General features: G+C 42.0%; 2 protein-coding genes across 8 annotated transcripts; both read right to left on the minus strand.

Annotated features, from left to right (window-relative positions):
* Positions 1–266: 266 nt before the first annotated feature.
* On the minus strand, positions 267–11213 carry cnot4a (CCR4-NOT transcription complex, subunit 4a). Of its 4 annotated transcripts, none has more exons than XM_050073382.1 (13): positions 10983–11213; positions 8529–8703; positions 8004–8201; positions 7612–7698; positions 7154–7255; positions 6869–6994; positions 6623–6747; positions 6325–6531; positions 5952–6009; positions 5598–5853; positions 3919–4428; positions 3409–3651; positions 267–2238 (listed from the first exon to the last, which is right to left on the minus strand). In XM_050073382.1, exons 2-13 carry the CDS (start codon positions 8700–8702, stop codon positions 1907–1909), a joined length of 2418 nt encoding a protein of 805 aa, XP_049929339.1. In that variant the 5' UTR covers position 8703; positions 10983–11213; the 3' UTR covers positions 267–1906. The 4 variants fall into 4 exon arrangements, with proteins under 4 accessions (XP_049929339.1, XP_049929340.1, XP_049929336.1 ...); XM_050073383.1 differs by having other exon boundaries at positions 3418–3651; positions 8529–8751; XM_050073379.1 differs by having other exon boundaries at positions 8529–8751.
* Positions 11214–13147: 1934 nt separating this feature from the next.
* zgc:136858 (uncharacterized protein LOC678543 homolog) lies at positions 13148–22875 on the minus strand. 4 transcript variants are annotated; one of them, XM_050073737.1, is made up of 20 exons: positions 22773–22866; positions 21663–21721; positions 21461–21563; positions 21238–21352; positions 20984–21158; positions 20760–20871; positions 20325–20431; positions 18825–18951; positions 18602–18722; positions 17810–17895; positions 17519–17643; positions 17380–17439; positions 17219–17282; positions 17035–17129; positions 16416–16544; positions 15000–15114; positions 14769–14906; positions 14440–14606; positions 14273–14355; positions 13148–14079 (listed from the first exon to the last, which is right to left on the minus strand). In XM_050073737.1, exons 3-20 carry the CDS (start codon positions 21537–21539, stop codon positions 13884–13886), a joined length of 2094 nt encoding a protein of 697 aa, XP_049929694.1. In that variant the 5' UTR covers positions 21540–21563; positions 21663–21721; positions 22773–22866; the 3' UTR covers positions 13148–13883. The 4 variants fall into 4 exon arrangements, with proteins under 4 accessions (XP_049929694.1, XP_049929695.1, XP_049929697.1 ...); XM_050073738.1 differs by lacking the exon at positions 21663–21721 and having other exon boundaries at positions 22773–22875; XM_050073740.1 differs by lacking the exons at positions 21663–21721; positions 22773–22866 and adding an exon at positions 21979–22762.
* Positions 22876–23024: the final 149 nt, after the last annotated feature.

The raw sequence follows: 23024 nt of genomic DNA on the forward strand, positions 1-23024 counted from the left end.
ATGGTGTATTTTAAATAACAGTAGTATGAGTCTTTCTGTGTAACCTTGTGTGTGCTCGACTGAAGTTTGACTGCAGAGCTTCATCACTGACAGAAAGTGATCTGCCCCCTAGTGGACGACATTGGAACAACAGGCAGGAGTGATTTATAGTGACCTTCTTAAGGAGATCTACACAGTGTGATGGTGAGTACTTTAAAGCTTAAATATTTATAAGTGCACATGTTTGAATCAGGGTGCCGAGAACACAACAGCAGACAAACACCAGCTCTGAGTTTTCAGTTTTATTTAAGGTTCATTTTTCCAGACCTGCAGAGGACAGTTCACTTCCTTTTAAGCGCCTCAATTTAGTTTTCTTTTTTTTTTTCTCGCGCAACATCATGTTAAAACCCACGGTATGACTCTGTGTTGGTTCCTCCTGGATGAGTTTGTTCATTTTTGTGAATACTGTTAAATAGGTAACAGCAGGAGGAGGGGGGGCTGGGGGTGGGGTGGGGATGGGGTGGGTGTGTAAGAGAGAGAGAAAGAGAGACAGAGCGAACATGGATCAGAATTAAGACTTCAAAAAAGAAAAAAGGCGGTGGTCGGAGAGGTCGATCTCAAATCCTAAAAGGCTGAGAGCTCCATAAATCACTACTACAGTACTTGGTATTGTCTTGCAGCACCCTCCTTTGGGGACACACACTCACATACAGCTGCTGAAGTCACATACAATATTGCATACTGACGCTAGACTCCCCCCTCCAATCACTCGAGCTCCTTTCTCTCATCTGTCCATGTTAAGGCCTCGTTTAAGCCCTCGTGGGTCGAACAAAGGGACCTGTTAACCCTGTGCTACCCTCTTTAGTATTTCTGACGTATCCTCATCCATCCAGTCATTGTCCTATCAGCTTGGTGGCTGTCCATGTTAGGGCTAGCTACTGTAGGTACCACACAGTGGCACTGTGAGTAAGAGTCTAACCCTAGTGCTCAGGATGTGTGCCACGATCTCCCAAAGCCCTGGCGCCCTGCGGTTAGGCAGTGCTCTATCCTCTGATACAGAGGTTCAGCAAAATTTTTCCCTCCAGCAGGACGGGGCCAGTGGGAGTTCTCCACTAAAGGGAATGTGGGCCAAGTGGCCTCTCAAGCAGGCCATCTGTGTCCCTACCTAACAGGGAGCCCATGCATAGCCTGTGCCCTCAACTCCCCTGTGTCATCTGCATTCACTCTCTAATCACCAAATCTCAGCTTCTTTTTTTTTTAACATTTTTTTTAAAAACCACTCTCAAAAAAAGCTAAGTGCCAACCCCTTTTCTCTCTCTTTCTCACCTCGCCGTATTCACAACTTAGCTGTAAGGGTTAACCGCTTCACAGTCTCCTGTTAAAGTGGGGAGGATGAGGGTCTTTGGGGCAAAGCTTCATGAGCAGATTCACAGCTTGCTTCATTCCTCGAAAACTAATCGTGACTTCAACTTTCAAAAAACACAAATGTTGTTCATGCTTAATCATTAGTTACTCTTAAAAAAGATCTCCCTTCAGCTAATTTGTTTCGTCGCCAGTTTGTGGAGTTAACTCTTGTGTCACCACTGGGCGCTTGATGCTAGACTGTTTCTTGTGCTCTCCGTTAACAGCGAGCTACACGATGAACCCCGCGTGGCGCCCAGAACTAGGTCTAAGGAGTGGTGATGGTAGCAGATAAAGGGTACTGATAACCTGTGTGCCACAAACAAAAAACAAATAGGCCTTCGGAGTAGACAAAAAGGAAGGAGGAAGAGAAAAAGAAGAAAGCATGTTTGTTACTTTGTTAATAATTTTTCATACTCTGCAGATTGGTGTGTATTGCGTTGGGGGGGAGGGGGGAGCGGGGTACAGGATGAGTGGGTATAAAGTGGTAGTGGGGGAATGGATGGGCGTCTGCTGTAGTCTGTGTTCAGTGGCGGTCCACAGCGGCACTCTGTAGCAGCTCTGTGGCGGGCTGTCCCGGGGGTCTGAAGGCGGTCTGGAAGCCGGGGGGAGGGGAGTGGAACTGGCTGGCGGGGTTGGCTGTGGGAGGGGGCAGGTAAGGAGCCCAGCCGCCGGCGGCTCTGTGGTGGAGGGGGAGGTGGGCGTCCAGGAGGCCGCTGTGGAGGGGCTGGGGGGGAGTGGGCACTGCTGAGCTGGCCGGACCGTCCATCTCTGTGAGCGCCTGCAGGGACTTGAGCCAGTGTGGTGGGTTGTCGTCCTGGAGACAGTCTAAACTGTTGCCTGCTGAGGCCGGGATGCCTGAGAGGGGAGGGTGGGGGGGCAGAGAGAGGTCACAGAACACATGAGTGATAACAAACTCAGGGGGGAGACAAATAAACATGTTTCAACACAACAACACAATACAGACACTGTAAGTTACTTTATGTCAACTAATGCATAAACAACTGACTGACACACTTATAAACAGCAACTAGAGGATCAGCTCTGCACTCAGGATTTCAGGTAAATAGATTTTGATGCGGTGCTTGTTAATGTTGCTTAGTGCTCTTGAATTCTGGCTCAAAAGGCGTTTTCCAGGCGGTTAAAGATGCAGCATGTGTACAGCCCCTAACTCTTCATGAGTTTTTTATCTCTCAGCTGATCAGATCAGATCGATGGATTAGAGGAGCAGCCTCTGCAAAGGTGCGTGCAAGCAAACCTTTACACCTAACACTGGACCATAGAGTGAGCAGTTTCCATGGGAACGCAGCCAGTTTACTCTAAAGCGGGTCGGAAAAATGATCATCACTAAAATGAGAGCGCTGTTGTTTTAAGAGAAATCCATTGTTCTATTTCTGTATCAATTAATGAACGGTTAAGTTTCACTTTCACTGTCTCTAATATCCTCATGAATAAATAACTCACTCTTGTCATGTAAATGAGGCTGCAACTAATAAATATTTTTAGCAGTGATTCCACTGCTGTTCATTATTGAGATTTATTGTTCTTTACAAGTCAATAAAAAGGGTCAGGAAAAAAAGAAAGAAATATAATCCATCACAACTACACCCAGGCCACAGTGACATCTTTTTAAATTATTTGTCTTGTCAGATCAAATCCAAAACACAAATTATATTCACAGCTGAAAGGACAAGTTGATTAATTGACGACTATTTTAAATAAATGACAAATGTTTAAGTCATTCCTCACAGATGCAAAACATTTGATGCTTCTCCAGTGTGAGAATTAGTTTCCATTTGTCCAGATTTGAAGCCCTTTAAGAAACTGTGGCCATTTTTGACTTCTGTCTTCCATTTTTAAAAACCAAGGCAATAAACAGGGAAAACAAAAACTAGTTTCAGCTCTTATTCTTTTTAAAATGTTATAAAACAGTCGCTGGAACTAGTAAGTGTTTGGCATTATTGCTTTATCAACAACTTAAGAGATCAATAAGGTGACTGAGAAACAATAATTATGAAATTAACTAACAATTTCTACCTGTGATGATAGCAGGGTCCATCCAACTGGCTGTGCCGTCCCAGCTCAGGCTGTGTGAGATGCCCGCAGGCCCCGCCGGCCCACCGATGTGGTTAACACTGTTGGAGGATGAGGAGGATGAAGAGGAAGAGGAGTTTGGGAGGCCCCCGAAGTTGATATTGATGTTGGGCAGGAGAGCTCTCAGTCCGTCCTGCCACTCTTTCACATTTAAGCCGTCTATAGAGCCACTGTTTTCTGCAGGAGAGGAGAGGAGAGCAGGCATGTCAGCTCATCAGGTGTTTTGATCACAGACTAGTGGTCAGTAGCAGAACTGCATCTACTTGCGTTCCCTCTGTAGGGTCAATAAAAGCTAATTAAAACACGTATCACTATGCTGCGTGACTGTGTACATATGGTATGATATTAAATAACTTCATTATGCAACACATCTGCTCTCTGTGTTAACATGCGCTGCTTCTATAGGACACAGAAAGGTGCCACAGTGACCCAGGTGTCTGGTACCTGAGATGGGGATCCCTCCCAGCCCTGTGTTGTGCTGAGGGGGCAGATTCAGGTCCAGGAAATTACTGTGTGAGGCAGCACTGGCTGAGTGGTTCAAGTGTGTGAGGTTATTTCGTGTCGGGACGCCCATCCAGGGGTGTCTGGCTGCGGCTGGCTGCTGCTGCTGACTGGCCTGGCTGTTCTGACTGCCGGGGAAACTGAAGGAGCTGTAGACGGCTCTGTGGTGGAGCTGGGGGAGGCGTGGTAAGCCGCTGGGGAAGTGGTGTGAGGCGCCGGGGTTTGGGTTGAGAGGAGGCAGGCTGGGACCGTGATTGCTCCCACCGTGGGGGAAGAGCCCCGGGGACAAGGGGCTCTGATCCTGCACCGACAGCTCCTTCTCTATCAGGTCGGCCAAGGCCTTGCGAGTGACGTCGAAAGGATCGAAGCCGAGGTCGTCGTCCTGCTGTTTGCTGGACGAGCCGAAGCCAAAGGCCGCCTGCCAATCTGTGGAGGAAGACACTGGTATTGTGTCTGTGAGGAAAGAAGAGAGACAAGTTAATGCAGCTGTCGTCAATGTGAGCAACTCTTCGGCCTTGTTGTCGTCTATATTTGAAAACGTAGCTTTTTCTATGCGTTTTGACCCTTCATACCCACGCCATGTTGATGTGTAGACAGATAAAACTGAGTTTTTGCCTCGTAATATCAGTGTGCATGTCCTTATCTGCTTTTGTGAGGCATCGCAAATGATCCGACATTTTGTGCAATGGTGGACGTGGCCAAAATAGTGCTGCTTCTAACATATCCAACAGGACTTTTGTCATGTTTACACATAATTGTACAGTAAATCTTCCACTACATTTAGGAACAGAGGCATAAAGAGGTCACTGCTCCAGGTAGCCTTCCGCTATAGCTTGTTTCAGGCTTCTGATTGACCAACATTCTTCTTTGCGTGGCTTTAGGGTTACGGTTATATTGCCCTCTGTTGGTTTGGCGTGCTCTTGACAGCATTTTAGTTGTGTCGTGACAGAGATTTTTTCTATCGGTGCTTTTGTAAACGGGATTTTTCTTGAGAATGAAAGAGGGGAAATTCCTTTTTTCAAAAATACCCATGTTCCTGTGGGCAAGGCCTTCGTCGACTAGCCGTAGGATTTCTTTGACTAATTGATCAGGTGATTAGCTGGTGACAAAGGGCCTTTAAAACACTTTATTCATTGAGATCAGACAGGCTATATCTGTGACATCCTTTCAATCATTATTCACTATGAAAGCATTTGTAAATACTTAATTTCCTATGGTTTTACCTTTCTATTCTTGTGATTTAATATTGTTTTATTCTTTCTTATGTCAGGCACTTTGTAGCTCTGCCAAGACAAGTGCTATGCAATAAAAGTTTATCATATTATTGATTTAAATGAACACTCAAACCGTCTCTCTGATAACACTGTGCTTCCTCTGATGAATGCTATGATGCAAAAGGATCTTTTGAAATCCAAAGCTCATAAACACATAGTTGTCAATGCCACATAGATGCCAGAGATGCACCACTTAGTAATAACTGATGACTTGCAACAGCAGAAAATACCTAAATTACCAAGACACCACTGTAACAGTCAATATTTCTGATGGTCATGATATCATGAAAACACAGTGGGTCACAAACACAACCACTCAAGCACAAACTGATTAAATCTCCACTGTACCTGATGTGAAGAGGCTCTGTGGTTCAGGGGTCATGGGCCAGTCAGAGTTGCCACGGGGGGAGCTGGGGAAGGGGGGCAGGCCAGCGGGGAGAGGGTTAGGATGTCTGAAGTTACTGTTGTCTGAGAAGAGCGACTGGGACTCAGCTGCCGCTCCCTCGAAGGGTGAACGGGCTGTGAGGTCTGACACGCTGATGGGCACCACCAGGCTGGGCTTGGTTAAACCCGGGGGAGGAGAGGGGGAGTCACTGGTGGGTATCTGGAGACAGAGAGAGGGAGGGGCAAACACTCATGAGACTGTCATCGTCACACCTGATTCACCTTCATTTACATGTAACGAGTGTTGAGGCTTCTTACCTGTTGTAAAGTCTCTCCATTCACCATACCGATTGACTCTGGAGGTTTGTCGCTGGGACTGCAGATAAACAAGTGAACAATTAAGATACGTATGAACACAATGTTTTTTTTAATTTGTAAAAACGGCAGTAAACAACATAAAAAACTGATACAAACAAAATAAATTAAGTACATTAGTAATGTTGTTATAAATATGAAAACATACGTAGAAGTAAATGCATAATAATAATAATAATTTAAAAAAATATACTGTATAATAATACCAATAAATGTAGTAATAAAATGATACTAAAAAGACAAAAATATGCTTATTAAGAAATAAATAAAATCATTTTCTTTAAGGACACATATTGTCGAGGAGTAAATTATATACCTGTTACTGTCACAGTTAGAGGAGAAGGGCGACAGGGCTGTACGCTGACCAGGACCCAGGTCTGTTTCTAGCCCATCTGAAGTAATAACTTCTTGGTCTAGATAGTCTAGCAGCGGAGGGGACTTGCGGTCCTCTGAAAGCCCGTTGGCCAGTTTGTTGTGTCCTGACAGCGTCGGCCACCCATCTTTACCATTGCTACTGTTGGTTCTGTTGCAAAGCAGCAGAAAAATAAATAAAGCTTAGCACAAGTGGAAGAAATAAAAGGAAGCACACAGAGGAAAATAAATAACAAACCAACCTCTGTGTGGAGTTGGATTTACTCTTTGACTTCTCTGTTCCACATGCTGGAGGTTGTAGAAAGCTAGGGTTAATTTTATAGAGGTCTTGGAGGAGTTTCTGCTCATACTCTTGATGTTTTCCCGCCTAAAAACAGATGACATGAGTCAACATTTATCTTTTTGTTATAAGCATGAACCACAATCAACACACAAAGCAAAGAGTGAGTGTTTAATTTACATTTCAGAAGGAGAAACAACTATTTTACCTGCATCTCCTCTTTAGTAAAGCTAGCTGCTTCATCCCCCAGCTCATGTAGATACATACAATCAGGTTTGGGACACTGCATACTTTTAAGAAAGTAACTGCAGTACTTTGTTGTGCCTAAAGAAGCCTGTAACAGAGGGACGGAAAGAGGAGAAATGAGACAACATCATCTGTAAATAAAAGTAAATCAAAGTTTAGGACTCTTACATCAAGCCCTTTTAGTCTAAATGCAAATAAAACATATTAGCATAGCCACATATGAGATCAGCAGTTGTTCACATCTCACCTTGAGTGTTCTGCCATCAACAACCACATTGTTCACACACTGTATTGCTCTTAGAGCGTCTTCAGAGCGGATGTAAGTGACATAAGCGCTGGCACTGGGCCCCTGAAAAACCAGAACATTAGAGTAAACACACAAGTCAAACACATCTACTGTGGCAGTTTAATTCTGTTTACAGTGTTGTTCCAGGGCAGCAATGAAAAATCATTTGCATTAGTTACTGCTTATATTGCAAGTGTGATGACTAAGAAAATAATATATGTAGTGGGGGAAAAACAACCAAATAACATGTAACTGAAATAACTGAAAAGACAAACAATTCTTGGTATTTCACGGTTTCACATGTATGCTTGGTAGAAGACAAATAATTCCTCTATTCCAAAAAATAATATCGATTAAGTTATGATACTGTTTATAATTGTATTAATTTCAAGTACATCCTGTCTATTTGATCCTCTCACCTGTGAACCTGCGTAGGATGTGCTATTGTTGATGACCACTTTATGGATTTTCCCAAACCTCCCAAAATACTCTGGTCGTTTTAGGACCTGTGGGCACAAAGCAAATAACATATATGACTTATCACAAAGTTTTGGGTACACTGTGAACTCTTATACACTATACTCAACACAAACATTACACTTGAGGCTTCAGAGGGAGGTTTTACTGACAGAGATTTAAAATTTGCACTACAATAATTCCCTATCAAAAGTATTTATGTTTTTCTGACAGAAAACTTCAAAATAAATCTGTGTGTCACAGCCTTATTCACATCAAGCTAAAACAGTTCCCACGCTCCAATGTCACAGATTCCAAGAGTCACTGAGATTTCTGCTGGTGAAACTGTACTCACCTCCGGGTCGGCGAGTCGCTGTGAGAGCCCCACCACAAACACCAGGTTTCTCTGGACCACTCTGACGCTGGCCAGATGCTTTCGGTTTTCTGTCACCTTCTGCTTTTTCTCGTTCTGTTTCTGCTTCTTTTCGTTCTTTATCCTTTGTATCTCCTCCTGTGACAGAGGCTTGTACACGGCAGGGTCCTCTGGGTACGGCTACACAAAAACACAAAAAAATTATGATCCAACATTTGCAAAACAAATACGCTCCTAGTTTAAATGATGTGGCTTTGTAAAGGATCGTGGGTAACTGAGGCCTTTCGCTGTCAGCATGGTAGTTCAACAGGCATCGCTAGCCAAACCGCTGAGGATGTAAACAGCAAATGAGGAACAAGCTACTTTAGCGGTGGGATCAAAAGTTTATCTCCCTCCTTTGAGTGTTGGACACTCAATGTCATCATCCCTCCTATGTCACGGCAGACAAATCACCCCTCAGTTTTGAGGAGTTCCTCTGCTATTGTGTCCATCTCGTCATCTCCTCACCTTTCTGCAGGCGGGGCAGAGACCGTTCTCGTCTGTGCGGATGCGATGCCAACAGAAGCGGCAGATCTGATAGCCGCAGGTGCAAGGGAAGAAGTTGACGTCATCAATCTCCAGCGGCTCCATGCACAGAGGGCACTCCATGGGGTCGTCCTTCATTTCAGGGCTGTGGGACATCCTATGGCGCGGCGAGGGTGAGTGTTTAAGCTTGTCACAGAGCACAGGGCTAAGAAAACATACAAAGGCTTAGTTTAAAAGCTCCATCACGACATGATTACAAATTTTATCAACTGAACTTGTCCCCGCACTTACAGCTTCTGAAATTGAGACCAAACACACCAGAATGTATCTATGCCATTCTTTTCAACAGCAAATGAAACACAATACTGAGATGCCAGGTTATAAGGTCGATGTAGCTAACCTACTGCAGTCTAATGCAATGCATCTTACATTAATGATGGATTTAATGTTTAGTTCTTAGATGAAACTCTTCAGGGGGGTCTTGATTCAAATGTATGGTCCCTCTGGAGGCTGTAGTTTGTGATGCTGGTGAACTGCACTGTGCTATAGGTAGGGCTGGGCATTCTTTAAAAATACTGGTACCCTTAAAGTGACACCAATAGAGTACTTTTTTTGACTGCATTCTTCATTTGATTGGAAGCATTCAGTTTGCCTTCAGACAACACAGGCGTGAAGATGAGACACACTTTTTAACGTTTAAGTGGCATCTCAACACGCTTAACTGCCAACTCTGTCAATACACAGCGCTCAATTTCATCACACAACAGAAAGTATGGGTCATAGCTGCTGCAGTAGTGGGCCAATTATACATCCCATTAAAACGCTTGCGGTGATTAACTGCAAGCAAAACCATACTGTGCAAATAGTCATTATTTTCAGATCTGCATACAGAAAGGATTGAGTGCAGGTACTATTTGACTGGAGATGCTTTGAAACTCCTTGGTACTGGGTTATTTCGGTTGATAGATGAAAGGTATCAATACCCAGCTCTAGCTGTAGGCAGAGATGTTTGTAATGGTGTGGGTGCTACATTTAGACCACTGAGGGTAGATTAAATATTGTAAATTGCTGTCAATACATTTCAGAGGTGAAACAATGGGATGATCGACGGAAAGTATGTTGACAATCAATTTATGAGTCATTTTAAACCAAAAAATGACATTCCTAAATGTGAATATTTGGTCCTGTTTGATATTAAACTGAATATCTTTCAAATTCTCAAACAAAACATGAAATCTGAAGAAGTCACCTTGGGCTTTGGGAAACTGCAACAGGTCGCAAACTACAGCCTCCAAAAATGATCATGAAGTCAAATCAACACCTCTCTGGAACAGTTTCAATAGAAATGAACCATTATAACCTCCATAAAGGCTTGAGTTATTGCAGGACTGTATTACACTGTATTACAGATGTGCCTAATCAAAGACAACTCACTGAGCATCTTGGAAAACACGTCACAAACAGCTGTCATCACATTAACTTGATAATGCGGATGTTGTGGTATCTGACAGTGGATGACAGCAGCAGACACATCGTCATGATGAACGTTAGAGGGAAACGCAACAAAGTGGACTGACATACAAATGAAACTTTATGATGTTAGCAGTAAGACACCAGCCTGGTTTCTACGTGACAACACTGCTGCCAGCAGGCGAGCTCATGACAAACACAGATTGATAATACCTGACAGTGTAAACGTGAATAACACGATAACAGAGAAACGCCAACGTTTCATATACTTGGCAGCATTTTGATGGTAAATGTACATGTACAGGGGTGTCACAGTTTTGCTGCTTCGCTCCAACATATCAGCTGAATGGTAAAGTCGTGTATGAAGCTGGAATACATGGTTAGTTAGCCAGGCTGGTAACTTTAGCTGCTCTGTCTTCTGGATCGTACATTATGACAGATGTTATTCGACTAACGTTAGGCTAAGCTAACATTAGCAGCGAATTGGTAAAAGAAGCCGGTCTGACTAGTATCAAGTATCTAGGAGCAATTGTAAAGCCAATCACAAAACTAAAACACACAGGGGTGAATATTGACTTGATATGCCTGCCATTAACCGTTTTAAAATACGTATGACACAACGGTACGCCTTCTCCTACATATTAACTGACAGCTTGCTTTATGCTAACCGCTAGCATCGGCGTAGCTAGCATGCTACATTATCATCAAAATGTACGGGGCTTGGAGACAAGCTAACGACGCGGCCTACACAAGCTAACGCTGGACTGGGAGCAAGTTGTTGGCACTATAAACAACTGACATTGCTCTCACGACACTAAGATTACCTGGTCAGTGATCCTCTGAGCTCCAAGATACTCTGGTGTCAGTCTGTAAAATCGTGACAGACACAGCTGTCCTTTATTTATAAAGGGAGAATGGAAGCTGGCTAGCCCGACTAGCAGCTCTGCTAACGTTAGCGTTACTTACCCTGTCCGTATTTAGCTTAGGATTCCTCTCCAAGGGAGTCACACCAAATTGGGCGGGGACTGCGAGCCAATGTGTCTGAAATGTCAAAATTTCTATAGCCGGTCACTTAAGATAACCGTAGTTGTGTTGTTCTGTTGTGATTAAAAGGCTACAAAGATGTTTTGCCCCTTTCTTTTCTTGGTATTGTGGAGACAATTTACGCTCAAACCACCATCTTAGCTAGCATTAAAGTAGGGAGGAGGGAGTGGGGCAAGTGTTCAGTGCGACTGAGTCTGCGCAGATGGACGAATGCTTCGTGGGAAATGAAGTTTCGGCGACTTAAAATCGGAAGGGACACATCATTAACTGTATAGACATTTGCCAATTTATTTTCTATTTTAGTTAAACTCCACAGCAGAGGGAAGTAGTGCATCTTTTTTTTTTTTGTAACTCTAGCTAATGTATTCATTAAGAGCTTTAGTTATTAGTCACTTTGTAGATTAAACTCAGTTATTAAAGTTACAAAATGCAAAGTTTTGTTAGTAGTTAAACTACACAACAGTACAATAAGTAGTTTAAATGAGCTCCAGCTTGACCAGCAGCAACATCATAAAATTTTCAACACATTTTCATCACTTTTTTTTTTTTCTATTTTTTTTTTACTAGGAATGGAGTATTTTACATTAGAAAAGGACCTGCGTACTTCCTCCACCTCTGGCATTAAAGGTCCAGTGAGTAAGATTTTGGGGAATCTATCGGCATAAATGTAACTATTCATAACTATGTTTTAACTAGTGTATAATCACCTGAAACTAAGAACTGTTGTGTTTTTGTTACCTGAGCTGATGAGCCATTTATATCCACATATGGAGCAAGTCCTAGGCTGCTAAGACATGCACAAGGCTTTGTAGCCAATTATTGTTGTGGCCAAACAGTGTAATTACACCTTCATGTGATGTCCAATGGCCCCAAAAGACATTTTCCCACTGGATAACATTCCGAAAGAGATAACTGAAAATCAAACCCCCTCAAAATGAAGGATCAGGATTTGATCCATTTTATCCAATAGCCTTTGGAAAGTCTGGATGTGCTGCAAGATCAAATCATTTTATACCCTTTCAAGTTAGCAGAGTGCTTAACTAAGAAGTTTTTGGCCGCTGGAGGTCTCTAGTGCGCCTACTCTGTGGGTCTCACAATGTGGAAACAGTGCTGATCATTCTGGTAATTTAATATGCAGCAGTTTTGCGTCATGTTTCAATGAGCAACTTTTAATGGAATAAATGGGGCCCGCCGCCAACACTGTATCCAGTTGTCTTTATACATCCATGGCAGATCCTTTTCCACGGAGCTAGCCATTATTTTTCTACAGTAACCCAGAACGTACAAACCGAAGCTCGTTCCAGATGGGGTCATTCGCATTGTTGCTTTGGCCACTGTAGTTCTGCTACGTTTTTGCATACGTGAGAAGTTTCAACTTTCAATTTTTTACTGTATCAGTTTTGTAAGTTTACACAGATGCAATAAAAGTAAAGATTTAATAGCTAAAAATAAATTTAAGATAGCTAAAAATAAAGATAAAATAAGATAAAATATAAAGATAAAATCTAAAAATATAAATAAGATAAAATAAAATAAAGATAACATAAGATAAAAAATAAAGATAAAATAGCTAAAAATAAAAATAAAATGAGATTTAAAAAAATATAAAATAAATAAAAAAACAAAGATAAAATAAGAAAAAAATAAGGATAAAATTAGATTAAAAAAAGAAATGAAATAAGATAAAAGTAAAAATTAAATAGATTAAAAAAAATAATAAAGGTCCCTAAATATCTTTCTGCAGCTAAAATGAACAATATCATGTGACAACTTCTTGGTGGTGTTGTTGAAGAGGAAGTTCGACAATACTAAATATTTTATTTCTCTCATGTAGTTGAGTTTCAGTTTTGTTTCAGTTTTACTTTGTTAGTCATTTGTAGGTTAACACAGGGTCAACCATGCAATGAAATGTATTAGACAAGAGAACGGGTCAGCTCAGCAATAAAAGCACAGGCAGCAGTAAGGATAAAATAAGATGAAGATAAAATAAGATAAAAATATAAATGAAATAGATTAAAAAAAAAAACAATAAAATAAAGATAAAATAACAAAAATAAAGATAAAATAAAAGTATAAAATAAACTAGAGGAATAAAAACACCAGAATACATTGTTATAATGGTTATAAAAGTATTTATAATCATGAATTCAAACAAAGTTTAGGAAAAATAGGTCTTACATTCATTTACTCAAGTTACTATCTTACATTCTGATTTCTCAAGAATCCAATCACATATTTTAAAGGAGAACAACACCCATTTTCAAAATTCGGACATGTTATTCCTATGGTCTAAGACAGTCCAAAAATATTAGTAAACATGAACAACTGTCTCCCTAATCCAAAAACTAGAGTAATAGAGTAAACTCAAATTAGTGATGTCATAGGGTATAAAGTCTGGAGCTGCTCCTTAAACAATGAAATAAGAAAGATGTTTTAGATGACACTGACAGCACCCAGTGGGATGTTCTGAGTATATGTGTACTTTTTCTGTGTCAGAGCTGAGATCACCGCAACAGAATAAAGCTAATTTGGGTATAAAAACCCCCCAAAACATTCTGTGGGTCCATAAAATCAGACTCCTATTCACTGTCTATTGAGCAGCTCCAGACTTAATACCCTATGACATCACAAGTTTGAGACTTACTTCTCATGTTCACAAATATTGATTGAACTTCCCTAGACCACAGAAATAACATATCAGAGTTCTTAATTTAGGCGGTGTTCCTCTTTAAGGCTAAAAATGACAAACAGACTAAGGCACGATAGACCCAATCTTCACAAATTTCTTCAGTAATGCCTCAACATTTTTTTGGGAAAATATAATTAATCTATCCACATGAAGCTGGGTTTGGGCCAGCACTGAGTCTGGGCTTTGTTGGGATCCACAAAGTCTAAGGTGAGCGTGGGGGCGATGGGGTGCGGTGATGCCAACGACAGCCGTGCAGCCAGGAGCCCCATCCGAACACAGCTGTCTGTGTCTCGCCGCTGAAGGATACCAGTTATTAAAGCACCTGAGAGACTGCAGACAGAGAGCAGACAGAGTGGGGATGAGTTTCTTTTTGCTTGAATGTTGTTGTGTCACAATGAGAGAAAGTGTGACAGGGACAGGAAGAGAAAGAGGTCATGGGAAATGAAAAGTGGACGAAACTGAAGCCGTTTGGAATTAAAATAAGAAAAGGGAAGAGAAAGTAGGTCAAGTAAATTTTTAGCACCTATCTCCGGCTCCTGACACATTCATTGTCTCCTCTGCTGTCACAGTCAGTGCTGGGTAGTGAACAGCACAGAGCTTCCTCCTCTGCAAACACACAGCGCAGTAACCATCTTCACTTTCACTGTTGTCATCATCATCATAATCAGCTTGAATATAAGTTGGCCTTACCCTCTTCTGTTTTCTTGGCTGCAGGTTGACCGAGCCTGCATCATGCTCTCCGCACAGCAGCACTCCACTCGCCCCCAGAGTCACCACCAGACAGTGGAGATGCTCCAGTAGGGGGCGTGAGAGAGCCACAGCAACACTCAGCACCTCCTCCAGAGAGTTCGGCAGCACTACCACCCCACAAGACAAAACCACATCCTCAATCACACTATTTGCATTTTTTACAGGAACCGCAACAGCAACAAATGTACGTCAGAACATGTTTGAGAGCACGAGGAAGTAAAAAAAAAAGGGGGTTAACTAATAAATACCCGTTAAGTAATACAGTTTACCTTCAGGTGTTGGGATGCCCAGTGTTTTGTTCATGGTGCACAACTCTGCCAGGTTTGGAGATGAATACGACAGAGACTTCCAGGCGTCTGACAGGAAAGGCTTACAAGCCTTATCTGAATCTGTTGGCTCATACCAAACTGTGACACACATTGATTATACTGTATTAAAATGAATGAAAGCTTATGACCATGAACATTTAATATCATATAGTGACCATCTCCCATGTTTACCATTGATGTTGTGTTTTCTGGCAATGGAGCAAACATAGTTGATGGTGGAGACAGGGATGTTTCCGTCGAGACATACAAGAGTGGCTGATGAAAGCTGCTTCTCAAACTGTGACACCTATTAAAACATATTCAAAGACAGAATATGGGAGGGGATAGTGAGTAAACTTTATTTTCATAGCACCTGTCAAAACAAGAAGAGCAACAGGGATGTCAGGGGATGCTCAAATATAGAAAAATACTAAAGACTGTTATGCTATGGGACCATTTTAGCTGCAATACAGTGATCCGCGACCTCGGGGTGCAAAGCTGGGAGGCCGATAATCCCTTTCCTACTTCCTATCCCCCTTCTTCCAGCGTCCTTGTTTAGACCACACCCATCTTCAAACTCAGCCTTCATTGTGATCTCAACTACACACTTGTAAAGTGTCGTAACCAGGGGCGTAAAGTCAGGGGCTAGGGGCCCCCTCCGTACTTCCGCCCCCCTTGTTTGGACCACACTCGGCCTTCATTTTGGTCTCAACTACACACCTAAAATTTCATGACTGCATCTTGCACAGTTGCAAAATTATCACTTTGACAAAAATCTGTCCACAGACAGACACAGCTTCTGTAGTGGTTCCCACTGCAATAGATGTCATCAGGACCATATTTTGGCATGGCGAGACACACACACACACACACACACACAGACTTACAAGGTGAAAACAATACAGCCATCTCAATGTTGTTAGGTCTGGTAAATATGACATAAATTAGGGCTGCAACTAATAAATACTGGTTATCAAATAATCTGAGGCTTTTAATTCTTGTTTAATCATTTCTGGTTTATAAAATTTCAACATTTCCCGCTATTAAAAAGCCCCAATTGTCATCTGCAAACATCTTGTTTTGTCAGCCCAACAGTGCAAATCCCAGAGACATCCGGTTTACTATCTTTGGAAGTGAAAGAAAAAAGGAAAAAGTGACATTTGAGAACTGCAACTGGAAAATGTTTGGTATTTTTACTTAAAAATTTTTTTTGGGTTGGACATCATTGGAGCTAAAACACTAAAAGCATGATCCCCCTGGAACGTGATCATCATAAGGCATTACGTCATTATACATATGAGCATACACACAAATTATCTGTGACGTCTGCATGCAGCAGCTCTTATCTTTAAAATTCCCTCCCATACATTCATTTGTGGTTTCCTGTCCATTCCAGCGTGGGAATGGTGGCATTGCAAGTTACTATACTGAGAGATAAGAAATAAGTGTAAAGATATATTCAATGGCTATAACAGAACAAATGCCAACCATAAATAGTTGCAAGATTTGGGTTTGATGTGATGGAAATTTAAAGGATTACAGCTTTCAATAGTTACAAATCGTGGGCTAATTTTGCTTAAAATTAATAACTCCATCAGTCTTACTCACATACTGCTCTGTGATCTGCTGATGAACATCCATATCTCCCAGTCCAAGACCCAGCTCTCCACTCTCAGTGATAACGGCACAGTAAGTTGCTGTGCGCTGCTCTTCTAGTCGGGCCACACCACTCGTGTTCTTACAGAAATAAGAAAAAAAGGCAAGAACTTAACATTTACATTAGGGCTGCAACGATTAATCGACTAATCGATGATTAATCGACTATTAAAATAATCGGTAACTATTTTATTAATCGACTAATCGGTCATCGAGTCATTTTTCATAGAAAAGTACTATAAAAGTACCCCAAAATACTCTTATTGCAGCTTCTTATGTTGAAATATTGGCAGCTTTACACACTCTCCCATGACGGTGAACTAAAACCCTTTGGTGTGAGTACGAAACAAGACATTAGATGACATAATTTTGAGGTTTGGGAGAAACAGACCGACATTTTTCAACATTTTAACACATTTTTCGATAAAATGATTAGTCGACTAATCGAAGAAATAATCGACAGATTAATCGACAATGAAAATAATCGTTAGTTGCAGCCCTAATTTACATATTCAAATAAAAGGGATTATAATCATGCTTATGTAGTAAACAGCTGTTAATGTTCACATACCATATGTTCACAGTACTTTAACACTGCTTCACTGTGAGAATCAGCTCCTGTAGCTGAGATGAACAGGGGTTTATGGCCTAATCGACTCAGAGAGTCTGGAAGGAAAAGCACCAAAGAAGTATGAGACAATCAGATTAGAAGTACTCATGCAAACATACACATACATAATCAGATAAAAACACACCAGCGATGTTCCGTCCTACACCACCAAACGATTGACAGACACTTCCTGGGTTTGTCTGTCGAAACTGAAAGAGACGACAGGTTTTCTTAGAAGCAACCTACATAATATGACCTTATATGATCTGTAGTAGTGTGGATAAATATGTTTTAAACTATACTTACATGAAGTGTTTTGGTTCTTCCTTTTGCAATAAAATCAACATTTATTCCTCCTATGACGACCTGTAAAAGAACATCACTGTGGGTTCTGTATTGTGCCAGTATGTAACTAAACAAGTCCCTTATATGTATTTATACTCACAATATCTGACTCTGAGTCTGATGAGTGTTGTCCATGATGACGAGTCTTTCTCTTGGTCGTTTGTTTTGACAGTGCGCAGGCTATCTGACTGCCAACTTTAGCATTGTTATGAATTAGAGCAATGTCTCAGAACATCACAGGTTAAGGATATTTTAGTTGTAATACACTGCACTGTGACATTGTCTGCCCTATAAGGAAACAACTTTATCAATCTCTGTGGTTTTCCCTTTCCAAAGAATTTGATATGATCATGTTTTCTTGACTTCAATGATTCACATTTTCAAAGGATACTGGCCTGAAGGGACTTTCCTGCAGTCAGCTCACTGACCTTCTGAAGAATGAATGGTGTCACATCTCTTCCTGTTACACCTTTATCACTGAGTAAATGAAAAAGAGAACAGAAAGAGATCATTTTTCTAGCAGAGATAAGCGTCGACCATACGACCATAAGTAGGCCAGGCTACACTAGCACAATCCTGTTTGTTTGAGGTGGTTTGGGCATCTGATCAGGATGCCTCCTGGGTGCCTTAGGACCCCCCAGGAGGAGCTGGAAAGTGTTGCTGGGGAGAGGGACACCTGGAGTGCCTTGCTCAGCCTGCTGCCCCTGCGACCTGGCCCCGGATATGTGGATGGAAAATCCTGACATATTTGAAGTGGGCTAACCCAAACTTTAGCCTAAGGCTTGTTGACCCTGCTCTTGAGTAAGGTTAGCCTTGAGTCTGCAAGGCTATCTCCTGAAAATGGACTTAACTCTGGGCTAAAAGTTGCCATTAATAAACAGGGCGAAGTAAACAATATAATTTGAGAATGTTAAGGTGAGTTAGGTGTTCAAACTGACATTTAACCCAGGGCTAGTAGAAGTGCAGTCTGAAATGTACAGCCCTGGGCTTAGGTTAACGCTGGGTTAAGAATGTATGTGTGAAAAGGGGCGAAGTTAGCTAAAGGCTGAACGAAGAGAATGCAGTGTGAAAAGCCTAAAAGAGATCAAAGACAGAAATCTTCCTGCGATGTTACTGAACCAGTATCTCCAGTGCTGAGTAATTAACAGGACAGCACATTAAAAGCTGCAGAGACTCTCTGTACCTTGCCTCTGTTACTGCAGCCTGTATGGCTTCCTCAATCAGCTGGCCTGCTGCTGCATGCTCCTCTGGGATGGGCACCCCTAACAGGACACCACTTTGGAGAGCCAGTGACAGAGTGCTTGCTGAACAATGAAAAAAAAAAAAAAATCACATTCATAAAGTGTTTAAGTGTTGAATCTTTACACCTGTGTGTTAACAGGCAAAGATATGAAATGTTGACGTACCGATGAGTTTTGCTGCCTCCTCAGGGTTGCAGACTTGGTATGGAGAACTGAATCCGCTTTGTGGAGAGAAGAAGGCTGGAAAATTCCTCGACCCTCCATAAGTGGCCACACAGACACCCTGTGTCTCCTAATAAGAGATACAAATATAAAGAAAAGAAATACATCACAGTCTCCAGAGTCCACTTTAAACACAGCTCTGCCCAACATCTGTATGCGTGTTTTAATTGATTAATTCATCCAATTTTTCCTGACAAAACATTTTCTTCTATTTAGAAAAGATCCCACATATTTTTACCGATGAATTTTCAAAACTTTTCCATAATTTTTCTGTAATATTTTACCCCATTTTGATGACTTTATTTAAGTAGTTTAAAATGATGGGTCGACTTGTATAGCGATACAGCCATACATTATTGCACTTGCTAACTTTACTTTAACCACAAATCCTATAGATGTCAATGCGATCTGACGTGTGTTTGGATTACAATTTTTCTTACAAGTCTGTATGGATTTATTTATCATTGAACACACATTTGTTTTGAGACTTTGCCTGAGCCTGAGTGTACGTGATACTGAAATAAATGAAGGCTGATCACCATCCCATCAGTCTTCCTCCATCTGAGTGGATCAATCACTCAACATAGTAGCCCAATATTAGACTGAATCAGCAGGTATCATCATTTTAGGTGTTGTCTGTCAATAATCAACCACTTCATAACCAACTGTTTGATCTAAAGGCTGTGATTTATTTGGAGAGAACAGTTCTGATGCTGCTCTATTCTGTGACTGTACTGCAGCCTCCCACTCAAGCTGACGTCAGCTATTCATCAGTAGTAACTGTCACCAGCACCATTTAGTGATTTACCTGACAGTGAATATTCAATATCTCATGTGCCCCAAATCTCAGTGTGAAAGCCTTGGTGAACCCACTACACAACAGCTTTTCAGCATTCTCCTGTTTCTCTGCTGATGGGATGTCGCCTTGGCAATGACACAGTGCTGGTCTGTTTTACGTATCACCCTACCTCGCACTTGTGCCCTATTCATTAATTTTCTGTAACCACCTATCCTGTTAGGGGTCGCAGGGGGGCTGGAGCCTATCCCAGCTGACATTGGGCGAGAGGCAGGGTCCCCGCTGGACATGTTTCCAGACTATCTGACACATAGAGACAGACAACCATTCACTCACATTCACACCTACGACCAATTTAGAGTCACCAATTAACCTGCATGTCACTAGACTGTGGGAGGAAGTGGGAGTACCTGGAGAAAACTCACGCTGACACGGAAAGAACATGCAAACTCTGCACAGAAGAACCACCCCGAGGTTCGAACCAGGAACCCTCTTGCTGTGAGGCAACAATGCTAAAAGTCACTACAAGCCAATATGAAATATAAAAGATTGCCAATAAATATCTGGATAACTAAAGTACACACTCAAATTGGGAAACACAGTGTCAGTTTCATCGTACAGGGACAAGATTATCTCAGTATCCTTACAAGGAACTCCAGGGTGCGACCGATGTCCAGAATAGACTTGACACCAGCAGAGACGACTGCGATGGGGGTCCTGCCGAGCTCTGTCAGATCTGCACTGATGTCCAGACCTGGAGGAATAATCACTGGTTACTCACTGATGACTAACTGGTGATATGAACTTATTCTTCCTGACAGTTTTGGTGTCCTCACACATGGAGGCCTTACTCAGAGTGAACTATCCTGTCACCAAGCTTTCATATCAAATCTGGATCACATTTGCACCCTCATCTCTGTTCATAGTCTTTGTCAAAATATCCAGATTGACCTGATGAAAGGACTGTTCACGCTCCATGTGAAAGGAGGCCAAAACTAGTGAGTCAGTGAGTCTGTTTTCATGGTTCGTTAAGAGTAATAAGTTGGTGTCAGTATGTGTCAGCTGTTTATAAGTCTTCTTACTGTTCTCTCCGTCTCTGTGAACTCCTCCGATGCCTCCTGTGACAAACACAGGGATGCCAGCTCGGTGTGCTGCAATCATAGTGGCTGACACTGTCGTTCCCCCAGAGAGCCCCTAAGAGAAGAACACACGACAGCAAACGAAACACCACCATAAGTGACAGACTCAGGTAATTACAGTGGATGGCACCAGGTTGGCCTTCGAGTCGAGTGTGTTGCGGTCTCACTTTGCTGATGACATAGGGCAGATCACGACGGGACACCTTCAGGGAGCTCTTGCAGCGGGCGAGGTGGTCGAGCTCCTCTGAGGATAAACCAACATGCACTTCACCATCGATCACTCCGACCGTGGCTGGAGTGGCTCCTTCAGCTCGCACGATGGCCTCCACCTCCTTCGCCGTGCTGCATTAATGGATTTCATTATCAATGATTAAAACAACTCCCAGCTGCTGGTATCAGAGTTTACCGACAGGAAGGGTACCTCAAGTTGTGTGGATAGGGCATGCCATGTGTGATTATGGTGCTCTCAAGTGCAACCACTGGTTTGTTTTCTGCCAGCGCCTGAGATACAGATGGATGAACTCTGAAGAGGCTGTCTAAAAGAGGAGGTGACACTTACATCCATAGATCATCATTACTACTATCTGTTATGTTTGCACATTATACTTATAAATATTAGAGTTATAATGAGAGGATGCATTTACCACTTTTGACCAGTCTGCTCCGATAGGTTGTGATTCCTCTCCTCAGGATGAGTGCAGACGCTCTCTTCAGCATCCTCATTCTGCCCAGACTTTAAGGAAAACCCTGAAAACATGAAGAGGTTTTAACACGTCAGCAAATTCTCCTCTTCTCCTCTCCAACATGAGCCATTCAAGTCTCTATAACTGCTGCAGCCCAACTTACCAAAGGCTGTGGTCTTCTTTCGGCACTGGTCGCTACCTTGTTCAAAGCCCTGACCTCAGCTGAGCACCATGGGGGTACACGCCCATAAATATTCCAAACACAGACAATAAGAGGAAAATAAGAAAATACAGGCGGAGAGCAGTCTGTGCAGATAGAAACACCTCCACACACTACTATAGGGACTTGGTTTCATTCCTAAATTCCCCTCCTGTAGCCTCAGAAACATTGCCTATATATACAGTGCATCTAACTTAAATTTTGTAGACCAGTCTTCACACACAAAGACCCTGTCAAAATCAAACCTGAACAACATTACCTCTGCTTCTGAAGGACAAAATCCAACAGGCTCCCCAGTTGCATCACACCCTGCAGTGTGTTCTCTGTCACTGCAAGGCTCAAGTCCAGTTCAGCTATTGTGAGGATTTTCTTTGCTCCAGTTAGTTGGGACAAATTCCTACTGCCCTTCCCCCTCTTTTGGGGCCACATTTAGAAACTAGCACCCAAATTCCAGAGCTTGGGACTGTTTGTTGTCCTTTTTTCCCCCCACCACTTCACTGCATTTGTGCACATAAGTGACTCACATGACTGCTCCTGAGGCAGGGAGGATAAATCAAACACACCTGCTTGAAAAGGAACAACCTCCTTCAGATGCAATTACTTTCAATTAATGAGAAGTTCTGTGTCCTATAAGTCAATTTCCATCTTTAGAACTTTGATTTACCTTATTATGGCACAATATTTGTTGAGATTTTTTGGTTTAATGCTAATTACTTCGCTCTCTATACAGAGCTAAAAACACACACACACACACACACACACACACACACACAGGCAACCAAAAAGCTAATAAGAAACCTGCTTTAAAAAATAATAAAACCGCTCTGCATAAATGGAACCTGCTGAGCGCTCCTCCTTCTGTACTCAAATCACTCAAACCAAGTGCAGCGCTTTCCTTAAAACATTTTAGTCAAGATTTGATGACTGATTTTGTGCCAGTCTTTAATCTAATATCTAATCTAAGAGGATCACAGACACATCAACAAACTTTAAATTACAATTCTGAAATTCCTAGAAAAACATGTGCTGAGCAATCGGAGGGAGACCATTTACCTGTGGTAGAAATATCAACTAATCAAACATCCACGCTTTGAGATTCAGTCAGCTCATTGTAAAGAAAACACAGTGTCCCACAAACAGGCGTTAGTGCTTACCTTCTCCACTGCAACAAAAATGCTAGAAACTTTGCCCAGAAGGTTGAACTTTGACCCACACTGTGTTTACACAGCCTGAAAGCATCAACCACAGATCTACCTGAACCAGTGATTCCCAACCTTTTCCCTAAAGGGACCCCTTGTCTATTAT

Source organism: Epinephelus moara, chromosome 20, assembly GCF_006386435.1.
Source record: "Epinephelus moara isolate mb chromosome 20, YSFRI_EMoa_1.0, whole genome shotgun sequence".
In the NCBI taxonomy this organism is placed as follows: domain Eukaryota; kingdom Metazoa; phylum Chordata; class Actinopteri; order Perciformes; family Serranidae; genus Epinephelus; species Epinephelus moara.

Excerpts from the sequence above, each read along its gene's own strand:
- cnot4a (XM_050073382.1), bottom strand. The coding sequence starts at position 8,702 with ATGTCCCACAGCCCTGAAATGAAGGACGACCCCATGGAGTGCCCTCTG. Across the intron at positions 7,256-7,611 it reads CATCCTACGCAGGTTCACAG|GGGCCCAGTGCCAGCGCTTA; the intron begins GTGAGAGGATCA and ends CTGGTTTTTCAG. Across the intron at positions 6,010-6,324 it reads TCTAACTGTGACAGTAACAG|TCCCAGCGACAAACCTCCAG; the intron begins GTATATAATTTA and ends GTTTATCTGCAG.
- zgc:136858 (XM_050073738.1), bottom strand. The coding sequence starts at position 21,539 with ATGAGGATGCTGAAGAGAGCGTCTGCACTCATCCTGAGGAGAGGAATC. Across the intron at positions 20,432-20,759 it reads TCACAGAGACGGAGAGAACA|GTCTGGACATCAGTGCAGAT; the intron begins GTAAGAAGACTT and ends TTATTCCTCCAG. Across the intron at positions 15,115-16,415 it reads AGCAGATCACAGAGCAGTAT|GTGTCACAGTTTGAGAAGCA; the intron begins GTGAGTAAGACT and ends ATGTTTTAATAG.